Below are 12230 nucleotides of genomic sequence, written 5' to 3' on the forward strand. Positions count from 1 at the left end.
TTGTAAGACAAACACGATTATTGCATTTGAGGGTGTTTATTAAGTCACCAGAAGGTTAATGTTCTTAGATCTTACAGCAGTGATTACTAACATATGCGCATAAAGGCTCACCTTTAACCCTACAGAAAGAGTCAGAAGAGAGAGAAACACACTGCTGAAAAAAAGCATTGGTTTATCTGTGTACGTGTATACGTGTGCGTGCGTGCGTGCGCGCGCGTGAAGCATCGCCCCAGTAAGTTTAAAGCAGCAGATATTATGTAATGGAGCAGGATCACATAATCCTCTGTCTGTAACTACAGATCAAACTTCTACAATAACAAAGCTTTTAGAGCTTCTATTCATTTCCCAGTTACAAGGCCGACAGATAGGAAATCTGCTGTGCTCTTCTTTTTTTTCTTTTTTTGGTGGATTTCCTTTGATCCTCGCCCGACAGCAATGTTGACATAAGAGCACATGGTCATTCTAACTAATTGCAGATGACTGCGCAACACGTCCAGTGGAACGGTTAGAGCGGCACTCTACAGCTCAGACAGATGCTTCCCATCTTCCAGAGCACTGAAAGAGGCGTGTTCCCCTTTTGGATGGTGAAGCAGTAACCTCACAATCGCCAGGCATGCTCGGTGAAATCAACTTTATGGGGAGCTATTCTGCATCTGCTCTTGCTACCCACTGACCATGTTGAGTATATGTTTGTGCTCCTAGTAAATTGACACATTACGTTTTAATTAGCAAGCATCCATCCAGTCTCTCGGAACACCTGCTACAATTTAGGGAACTAGTCATCTGCGAATGTGCAATGTGCCTAATAAGTGCAAGTTATTCGATGCAAGGGCAGAATTGATCATTCCACCTTTCTATGGCAGTTACATCAGTCAGAGAATCAACAAACAAGTCAGAAATGTTCTTGAAGTGGTTGAGATGTATTCACCTGCTGGCCAGAGTGGGAGGAGGCCGACAGCCTGACTTGGGTCACCCATTGCTGCTCAGTGACGGTGTCACTAGCCTTGATCAGCAAAGGTGATGCCGGGAGCGTAGAGTGCTGGAGAGTCCTGGCAGCATAAACCACTCCGCCGGCCTCTATCCGAAAGTCAGATGGGTTACTGCATTCAAACCGCACCAGACCACCGCGGCCGCAGCTGACAAACCTCACTGCAAGAGACAGAGACAGATAGGTTTGAGTTCAAAATTAGCCCAACAGTGACAAGGAAAAGTAGAAAAAAAAAAAAAAGAAACTAGGGATGTGGAAAAAAAGAAGAAGACAAGCAGCCAGACAGAAGGTCCACAAAGGTTTTCTGGTTCTCCTTCTCGCTCATACATTATTCACTTCAAGCTGTGCCCCAAAGGTATTGCTCAAAACAGGTGCAGCGGAGGAGAAAGATGGCGAGAGAGAAAACTAAAGAAAAAGGGGAAGTGTCCCCCTGAAGGGCTATTAAAGACAAATCAAAACAATACATTTAAAAGCGGATGTGTAAATTAGATTAGTCTAAATGCTCTGCTGTGTTTGGGTTCAAGAAACTATAAACAGCGTGTATAAATCTAAATCTGCTGGATAGGTCTTGTTGTATTTTCAGCTGAGGCCATTGCATGTTAGCGTTGTCCCTCGTGACATACAGGGATGCCGACGATCCTCTGCTCCTTTGAGAGACAGATGTAACTGTGTGTGATGTTTATTTCATAAGCAAGTACACGCGGAAAAAAAAACACGCACACCGAAACTCAAGCGCACGTGGAGGCACGGCAGACAGGTGGCTCATGGGGGGCTCCAGTCCCACAGGTGCCTCAGTGGCGGTGGTACAACATCGGTTCGTGTTACTAGTGAGTGACAGGACAGCACAGCCTATGTACCTCCTGCATGTGCACACACCAAAACACACACACTCATGCAGGCATACCTCAACACCTGAGAGCTTCATTGTGTGATCTATTTGTGTGGCTATGTTTCCCTGGCTGCCCCCCTCTCGTGTTTATAGAGCACAAAAAGACATGAAGGGAGAGATAAAAATCCCTCCTGGCCACAGAGATCACAGCGTTACCACCATATATGGTTTGTATGGAGGCTCTGCTGATGGCGCCTTGAATTATTAAAGCAGATGTGGAATTATTGACAAAAAGCCTTGAAGGTGGATGCCTAATTTTCCTTTGTGCTGCTACCTTGGGGACCCACTGATTTCTTCAGAGCCCTTGCAGTGCATTGAGCTCCCCTGGGCTTGAGGAAAGGATGCAGTAGACCGGCTTGGGGTCTTGAGGAAATTGCCAAAAGTACAATTTCTCTGTGAATTTTAGGAATAAGTATTTCTGATCAAAAAAATTATGATTGGATATACGGTGGGACGTATGTGACTATTATCAAAGAGAGAGAGACTCATGCCGTGAACTCAGGCTCAACAAGTGCCATCAAACTTTGAGAACCCTCTCCCTTGACAAAACTGATGAGAAGCATGTCTTTAGCTATCATCTTTGAGATGAGGGCTGTTATTTGCTCTGCACTTCAAAAATCAGACTTACTTCTCCTGGTAACAAAGCCAGCCATTGTTTATTGATCCGAGGATGGACCGTCTGCTCGGTACTTTGCTTTAAAATCGCTGTGCATAGCTTTGGTAGATTTATAATATGCTAGCGTTACCTGGCGGAGTTTGTACCGCACCTTATTTTGTTTATTTCATTTGAAGCAGTTCCACAGAATGTTTCGACAGCTGTAGTTGTCTTTTCATGTTTCCGCTTATTTTAACTGTAGCATCTAATCTCAGCACCACACGCCTCACTGCAGCTGGGTTGTTTTTCTTTTTCTCCTTTTGTTATTTAATGGCGGTTGGCAAACAGCTTTTAGGTGCATTATCGCCACCTTCTGGCAGTAGTGATGCGTTGCTACCAGGCACAAGTAAAAAAACAGGAAAATCAGACGAAGACGATAGACATATAAACTTTTAGATTTTTTTTTTTCTTTTTGATTCACTATTAAATAAATTAGAAAATCATGACCCATTCCTGCTGAATTTAACACTTTTCTTGCAGATGTTTCCAAGAAGAGGCTCTTGGCTGCAGCACTGACTAAAATTGCGTGTGAAGGGAAGGCGAATCTCTGTAAAAAAAAAAAAAAAAAAAAAAAAAACATCATCCTATACAAACTACAGCTACATGTCTCTGAATGTGAGAAGGGAAAGAGACCGATAGAGAATCATATATACGAGGTCACCTCTGACATGCACTGTAATCACAATGTATTCTTCCTGATGAATGAAAATGAAATCTTGCTCTATTATCAAAACCCAAACAGGGACAACAAATTTTCTGCAAGGGCCATGTTCTGCTTTCCATTAGAGCCTGCTGAAAGATTTAAACACTGACAAAACAAGACGCGTATTGCCAGCAGCTGCAAAAATAAAGACAGAAGATGACGTCTTTCCTCTACACTGGAATACACTATATATTGACTTCCTAACACTTTTGTTCAATTACCCTTGACCAATTAGTTTTTGTCTCTCTTTGAACCTGCAAAGCTGACATCAGATAGATGACCTTCTGTTTCTGAAGGTTTTGCCTTAAAGCCAGGTGCCTGCAAACTCAAAGCCTTCAGGCAATCACCAGCCAGCCCAAGTCAGCAGATACGCAGACAGAGGTAGAATACAGAGTAAGGGACTGTCAAAAGAACTCACAATAAAGCAGAAGACAGGACAACGATTTAAGAAGCCTCACAATGTTCCGAGGACGGTAACGGCTCAGCCACACTCGAGTTTTTGGATTAAAAATATATACAAAACGATTCTGCAAATGTACATAGAGCTGATGCAACTGAGGGAATAATAATCAGCAATTAGTATGATGACTGATGAATAATTAAAGTCATTTTTTCAGCAGATCACTTGGTTAGGAAATAATCATCATCACTTATTTGAATTAGTTGCAGTTGAAAAAAAAAATTGATGCGTGCAGATCCGACGCTGGTTAATGATTAAAACAAACTGTCCAATGTTTTTTATTCTAAACCTCGGCTGTACTCCGTGGCCCGTTCCTCCTCCTCCTCACTGCATTGAGGGACATTGGAGTCAGCATTTTGTCAATAAGTAGTAACAGAACACCAATAATGTGCCATTGACTTGTCTGACCTGAAAAAAGTAATTAATAGACAACAGATGTCTCTCTGGCTCAACTAGTTCAATCCAAAAGTTTTTTAAATTTACAGCAATTAAGTCACTTCTTGTCTGTAATTTCAACCATCATTAAAATGTCTCCCACTCCTTCAAATTAAATCCATATATCGCCTCTCTGCCCCCAAAAGTTGCATCTCGTGTTTCCATTTTGTCTCCTCCTGACACTTTTCAGAATACATTTAAGTGAATTCGTGTAGACATACACTTGACAACAGCAGCCTTCCCCGGAGATATTTTAGCACAGGCCTCTTTCTTTAGCTGAGCTGCAGCTCTTTAACATTGTCTGAAATTTGGCCATCAGGAGTCCTCTGAGAGGCCCTTCAACAGTCGGGCCCCACAGAAATCGCTACACAAACTCCCAGCAGGCACGACCATTTCCAATGATAATGGATGGGAATGTCCCGCATGTGTCTATTCATTTATCAGACAGGCTCTGATGGCTTAAAAATGCCACAGCAACGTGTAGAGTGGAATTTATCTGTAGCTAATCTATATCTAGGCATTAGCTCCCCAAGTAACAGGGCTAAAAGAGGTCTTGGTTGCCACGCCCTATCACACATGTTGTCATGGGCACAACGATAAAGGCTTGAATTGGAAAGAAATGCCGATGCAGCACATGGGGACGGGGGGTTGGGGTTAAAAAAAAAAAAAAAAAAAAAAAAAAGGGAGGGAGGGAGGGGAGGGAAACAGGCATGTCAGCAGAAAGGGCTGTCCGACTAATGCCCCGCACCGGGGCCCAAAATTACCTCCGACTCAATGATCCTATTCACTGTTCGGATGCCCCCCCCCCACCGCCTGACAACACAAAACCCCGACTAACCTCTCCATTGTCTGCTCAGTCACGTGATAAATCTAACTCAGACAGACACAAATAGTTGGAGAGAGAGAAGGGGAGCGGCACAGAGATACATTTAATTTGGAACATGGAATGTGGACTCCATGACTCCACGGAGGCAAAGAAAATGTTTCACAATCTCATCGTTATTGCCTGCCTGCCAAATACATTGGCTGCAAGTGAGCAGACTGAAAGTCCCTCTAATGTGCTGTAAATGTGACAAGACGGAAACCTCTCATGTGAGATCATCCCAACACGCCATCACTCATTTGCAAAAAGTGAGGTCGCCGACAGCTGAGAAATACCCAGCATAGGTGTTTCATCAGGAGCTGCTGCAGACGAACACATAGCCAGGCAAATACCCCAGTGGCAGCCCCCCACCCCCACCTGACCTTGGCAAAATGCTACAACACCCCTGACAAAATGCATTCTTCGCAAATGAATGTGACCAGGTTTAGTACAGTGGCCTGCTCTGGCAGTGAGACAATGCAATATGAAGCAGAGGCTCCAACTGAATGTGCTGCGTGAGACATCCATGCCAGCGCCACTGTTTATAAGATCCTGTTAAGCCCCACTGGAGCTCGCACTCCGGGACCTCAATTCAAACTGCTGCGATATGAAATTCTAATCCCAAAGCAAAAAAAAACTGGGGAGAACACAGTAAAATTAAGGTCAACATTCTCTAACAGTGCACAGATTTTCTGCCGAACCAAAAAAAAAAAAAAATATCCAGCACATTCTCTAATTGTCCAATTATCTCATAAACTGCTAAAAGCACAAAACACTAATGTAACACAGAGTAAGATTGCTGCTCGCTTTGTGTTAATAGTTCATGTGCGTGTTATTCTTTCTCAGCATAGTTTTTCTTTTTTAATGGCATTATCATGAATACATATTCTGCTGCTTTAAGGCTAGTAAACAAATAAAACGCCTTTATGTAACCTAATACATCCTATTCTTCACAATTATAGTTTTCATGCTTGACATGTATTTTTTTTAAAGAAAGTTTTCCAGTAGAAACATATTTGTTTGTTGCTCCCTGAGATAATGCAATTAAAAGCGTATTATATTTTTTTCTACAAATTTATAAACCATGTACATTTAAATGGATAGTTTAAAATCTAGGGTTGAGAAAGCATCATTGAACCACTTAAGACAATGAATTAATTAGTACTGATTGGGTCACTCATGCTACTTGAGACTACTGTAAATATCCATTTATTTAAAGAAGCTGAGAGTCAGAGATGAGACAAAGGTATATTTCTGTTTTCCGAAAATAGGGTATTCTTCAGAGAAACTAAACTGTTTGTAGCCGGAGCTTGGATCTGGGAATGATGATACTGCCTTTTGCCAAACTAAGCCCTTGAAGGCGTTTTACTAATGCACTGCACTTCAAACGCGCAAAGCATTCCATGCATTTATAGCAAGGCCTAAAATATGTAAGGGATTTGCATGAAAAAAAAATAAAAAAAATCATGCAGTGTTTGTACTCTGTTCAGTGTCTCTAGCAATTAAGTAAACTAAAGAGGAATTGCATCAGAGCATAAACATGTTTACCAAGCAGCTGGCTCGCTTTCCTGGCTTGATTACAGTGACCAGTTCCCCCAGCACTTGGTTTGTCTCTGCATATTGGTTTGTTTTTTTAATTTGCTTTCCTAAAAATGCTGCTTCAATGAGAGAATTATGGAAAGGCCCTCCAAAAAAAAACCCCGTATTGATAGTACCTTTTCTTATCACACACACCCACATCAGTTCACACACACTGAGAAACATAAGCACAGCCGACATCTGAGCAGCTACAGAGTTTGCTCAATCTCAAACGCAGAGATTTTTTTTTTTAAGCTGCCTTGATCTAGCAAACTGGCCCTTAGGAGAGGCGAAACAAATTCAATTTGTTTTGATGTATTTTCTTTTTTCCTTTTCTTTTTACACTTGCATTCATATCTTATTTGCACATTCGGTCATTTGTTCTCTGAGGGTACAGCAATCCCATCTGACCACTATTGTATTCAAAAGGACAATTACAAGGTAGACAAACTCCCCACCAGGACAAGAGTCACCTTTACTTCCTCAGGAAGGCCAAAGCATCTCCCAGGTCCTGTTGGGGACAGAGAGTCCGTCTCAGCGGTGATGAGCTAGAAGGAAGCTAACATTAGCCCACTCCACTGGCTGCCCCATGCCTACACATCAGCTGCATGCTGGGTAAGATACCCGCTGGGTTCTGACGGAGCAAAAAAAAAAAAGCTGGCCAACTGCAGCCAACTGCTGTGATCTCCCCAAACTGATGTTTGGTTCAGCGTCCCTTATTCCAGAGGCAAAACAGGGTCCTCTGAAAAGAAAAATGCATGATGACAGCTTTCTTTTGAATAAGTAATATTTGGCCTTTGAAAATTAGCAATCTCTCTGGGTTTAGTTGCAAAGGGGATAAGCAGGGGAACATCACAATTACTCTCAGGCCTTTGTTGGGTAAATGAAATGATTCCGTGTTTTCCAGTACAATGACGGTTGAGCATTGTGTGGATTAACGTGCCACTGGAGCCGAGCACAGATAAGGCTAAGCTACATCCTTCTGCAGTTATCAGTGCATAGCTACTGGGATTTTGTCCGGTGAGTTATTGAGATGAGCAGCTTGATACACAGGCTTTAGTGGGGCATTAAACTGACCATATTACCAAGACGTCAGACAGTCCTGCTTGGCATGCGACTCACTGTGAGTGCTTACAGGTGAAGCTCCTTATGAAAAATGTCACACTAATATGCTAAAATGACAAAAGCTCATAGCTTCGTAGATTGCCAGAAAAAGAGCCCTCCAGTATGTTCCACTGTTCTTTCTCCTTCATGTTCAAAGGACATAAATGGGCACTTGAAAAGGGAAAATTATAATTACTGTACACTATGACGAGGCTAAACGTTAGGTACAAGACTGTATAATGCCGGAACAGCCTCTTGTCTCTGAATCCACCTGCTACAACGCCCTGTTGACAGAGCCTCTCAGATGTAAATCAACGTTCTGCGAAATGAGGTGTTGAACTTCATGTCTATAACCTTTGACCTCATTTTGTCCTTTCATAAAGGTCACAGGATTCTGATTGGTCTCCATAACCTAATTCACCTTATAACATCTGACAATGATCTATTTGTTCAATCTACAAAGGCTTTAATGACAGAGAGAGGAGGAGGGAACCGAGCTGAAGAACTAAAGTAGGTCAAATAAATCAGTGTGCGTGAGGTTAGAAGGCCAGAGGATGGTTCACACACCGAGATACCTTTTAGAAATCCGATTGAGAATAATAAGCCATTTAAGGTGTTCACATGCATCAGTTTTTATTGTTTCTGTATTACAAAGGTTATTCTCTGGTGACCATACACTGCAGTAATACACATTTGAGGAAATGCTCCACTGCACAGTGCATCTATCACCGCTGCGGCATGCTGCTGCTGCTGCTGCGTCTCAGGCATTTTCAGCTGGACAGAAAGTTAACTCACCCCTGAGGCACTGGTTGGGTGAGATATAACCATAAATATTAAACACCAGATATTGATTCCTTTCATTTATTATGCATCTGCTGTTGTGAAAACAACGGCACCACTGAAAAGAAAGGACTCAAATATCATGCACCTTCAGATTTAATCAGAAAACCTGAGCTCATTTCCAAAAAGTATGAAAAACCATTACATCCCATCACTTTCACTTTCAGTTTGAATGTTAGTGTTATAAAGGATAAGTGTGGCAGACACAATTAAGATACAGTGACTATTCTTAAATTAGATAAAACAGCTAGTGGTGTATAGGTTTTATTGGATCTTAATATTCAAGAGTCAAAAGTATAAGAGTAAAGCAGCCTATGTATCCGCTAATCGCTGTGAGCCCCCATGCCTCTGGTTCCAAGCTAAGCTGATATTTTCTGAAGAGGCTGATCACGAGGGCCAGGCACTAAAACTGCCACGGTGCAACCTGTAATGTGACATGATTAGGGTCGTTTGATCTCAGAAGCATAGACTCAAGGCTATTTAGTTCTTCCCCTTGATCATTTATGTCAAAATGGCATCATAAAAATCAAAGAGACAAAAAGAAGGAGGCAGTGACCAGGGATGACATAACCTCTGCTGGCATGTTCACCACCGGGTCTTGTAAGACTTTTTAATCACACCAGCAGAGTGGTTCATGTCACTGATTTGTTGCAGAGAGAGGAAAGAGAAATGCACTATATGTCTGTGCCCAGAACTGTGCCAATCATTGTTCCATGGGGACGATTATTATCCAGGACTTTTGGTGGAAAAATCAAAGAGGTAACTTAAGAAATGATGTCAATGCCTTATGCTGCTTTCACAGAGTTGAAAACTAGAGTTAAAATCACATATAGTTAGGCTATGTCCTCAAGCTTTAATGTTAACTATATATATACACACAGTATATTGCTTAAAATAGAATAGTATAATCTCTGTGATCACAGATGGCAGAAGCCAGACATAAATGTTGCAACCCATCTTTGTGTGTAAATATTGCATGTTTTAGTGGAGGCTGGAATAACATGATATCAATCATCAATCGAATCCTGACCACTGACATATTCAGCGTGCATGCAGTGAAAAAGTAACAAACAGGAGTTGTGTATGTGGCCACATTTTGGCATCAGGATGGACAGCTGAGACATGAATTACGGTGCAGGCGCGGTTTGAGACAGCTTTAAAACTAGTTCTCTGCAAAGCAGAAGACAACCAACATGTAATGGCCACTTTTCAGGCCAACAGCAGCTGAACATTTTGTATCAATATATAGATCTTCAGCTATTAGCTGATTAATCGTTAAGTTGATTGACAGAAAACTTGCCGTAGAGTATTTTGATGATTTGATGACTGTTTTGCGTAAAACGGGTTTTTTTTTTGTTGTTGTTTTTTTTTTTTTAAAGAAAACCTAAAATGATCTTCTTAAATGTGACTATTTCTAGTTCCTTTTATTTCTCCATGATTAAAAAAAACAATATATTTTGGTTGCAAACTGTTGGTAGGGATAAAAGAAGACATTTTAAGCTGCCCCTTGCACTTTGGGAAACACTCATTGACTTTTTTTTTTCCCATTTTCTAACATTATAAAGACCAAACAGCTAATAATCAATTGAGAACAGAATCAACAGATTAAATGTACATACAAGTAATTGTTCGTTCTAGCCCAACTAACATATTGGGTGGAGTATCAGTAGATTGAGTAGTTTGGGAAATGAGCCTTACATTTTATAAAACGTCTGAGTAATATTTAAGTGTATGATAGATTTGTTAATGAACACTGAATGAAGAAATAAGAATTTGATAATAAATAGTCATAAATGTGCTGCATCTTTGCACACATGTATTAAAGTCCACACCGTTATGTTCCCAGGCAGTGAAAAGACAGACTGTTTCTTTAATGGCTGACAACAAGCCACAGAGTTAATTAAAACTTTGATTTGTGCTGGACAAAGCTTGAGCAAATGAATGTTCAAGAAGACAAAGCCATTTCCCGGGAGACTGACCACAGGGGAAGCTATTTGTACGTTATCAATTTTGATAAGATTAGTACAGTTGTTTATTAGAATGTGATTAAATTCTGACAAATTGCCGAAGCTCTTGTGTCATTCCTTGACATAGAGTTCATTTAATGCTGAAGGGAGGCAGATCCAGCCGGTGTAAATGATAACTGTCATGTGTGACAGGGGTAGCTGCCCTCTCTTCAAAATGTGACACACTGCGTACGTATCTCACTATGTTTAAACACGTTTACACTTTCATTACATGGTGCTGAATGAGCCACATGCATGACCAGCCAGAACAAACACAATGGCAAGGACATCACGGGATATAATCAAGGCAATGTAACACGAAGGACACGAATAGTATTCCAATTTACATGCACTACTTCCCATCTATCTGTTCAGTGAGTCATATTCACACATTCACAAGTGGGTGCAAGTCAAGGCAGACTATTACAGCGGGTAAACAAAAGAAGAACCCAACATCCTGTGTAGTGGAAAAAAACACAGTAGGAAAAAGTACAAGGCATAATAGGAAGCCAGATTTTTTTTTTTTCTGTGTTTAAAGGCTGCGTGAACACCATACACACAAGGATTTTTTTATTTTTTTTGGGTTGTTTTTACTTTTGTCTGGATGCTTTTAGTCTGTGCTTGATTGAAAACCTCCCTGATGCTCCTGTTTTTAGCTTCAACTTTAAACTTTCTGATTATTTTTGAGCACATTAAGCTTGATGGCCCCCACAAATTTACAGACACCCCCCCCCCTCTCCTCCTGTTCCTCCCCCCTCCATGCCACCCTAAAGTGGGATCTAATCTACCAATATGAGCTCAAACACTCCAGTAGATGGACCATGGCTGAATATAATTAATATGCCGTTATGGAAATGACATTTTAACAATTTTCTTTTAGCAATGATGACTCAATACTAATCAACAACAAAGTGATAGCTAATGAAAAAGGCATGGTTTGTGCATCCACTCTGCCTTCATAGTGAATAAAACCTGTGCCTGCTTTGCATAGCTCTGTTGTCAATCAAGCCCATGCAAATGACTAGCTCAGGTAAAGACTGATACACTCCACTGCATCCAATTACAAACCTAACCACACACACAAACATGCCGTTTCTGCTCACTTTTTCCTCCTTTCTTCTTAACATGCACACACAGATGTGTGCAATCACACATACACACATACATATACACACATACACACACACACACACACACACACACACACACACACACACACACACACACACACACACACACACACACACACACACACACACACATCTAGTTTCCCTTTATCCTTCGAAGTGCTCCAAACAGAACAGCACAGCAATTTAAGCCAGATTCAAACAAACGGAGGGATTTTATACAAAAAAGAGTGTCTGTAAAAAAAAGACAAGGAAGGATGTGATTCCCTCACCTACAGCATAAAATGTAAAATAAAAATAAAAGGCGGCGGAAAATGCATGGGGAGCCGAGACCAGTTCTGGGGCCATTATGTCATGTGTAGCACAGTCACAGGTTCACGCTGAGTTTTTGAGAACAAAGCTAATGAAATTCCTGCTTGCCTGCCTTTCGCTTTGGAGAAGTCAGGGTAGAGGGAGAAACAAGGAGGAGGCATGTGAATCCTCTTTGGCTGGGAAACAAAGCGGCAGACAAAAGAAGATGAGGCTGACAGCCTCTGGAGAAGACTATTATATTGTAAGATCGGGGCTGCTCCTGCGTCTCTCG

At 41.4% G+C, this 12230-nt stretch overlaps 1 protein-coding gene across 1 annotated transcript in view; it reads right to left on the bottom strand.

The window, feature by feature from the left end:
• cdh2 (cadherin 2, type 1, N-cadherin (neuronal)) overlaps positions 1–12230 on the bottom strand; it is a 62252-nt gene that overhangs the window by 23657 nt on the left and 26365 nt on the right. The window contains exon 3 of the mRNA XM_069157433.1: positions 929–1149. Within this exon, the coding sequence (XP_069013534.1) occupies positions 929–1149 (221 nt within the window). The remainder of the gene's footprint in view (positions 1–928; positions 1150–12230) is intronic.

This window comes from Embiotoca jacksoni, unplaced genomic scaffold (assembly GCF_022577435.1).
Source record: "Embiotoca jacksoni isolate LCO1_2020_lvr unplaced genomic scaffold, fEmbJac1.0.p SCAF_22, whole genome shotgun sequence".
NCBI lineage: Eukaryota > Metazoa > Chordata > Actinopteri > Embiotocidae > Embiotoca > Embiotoca jacksoni.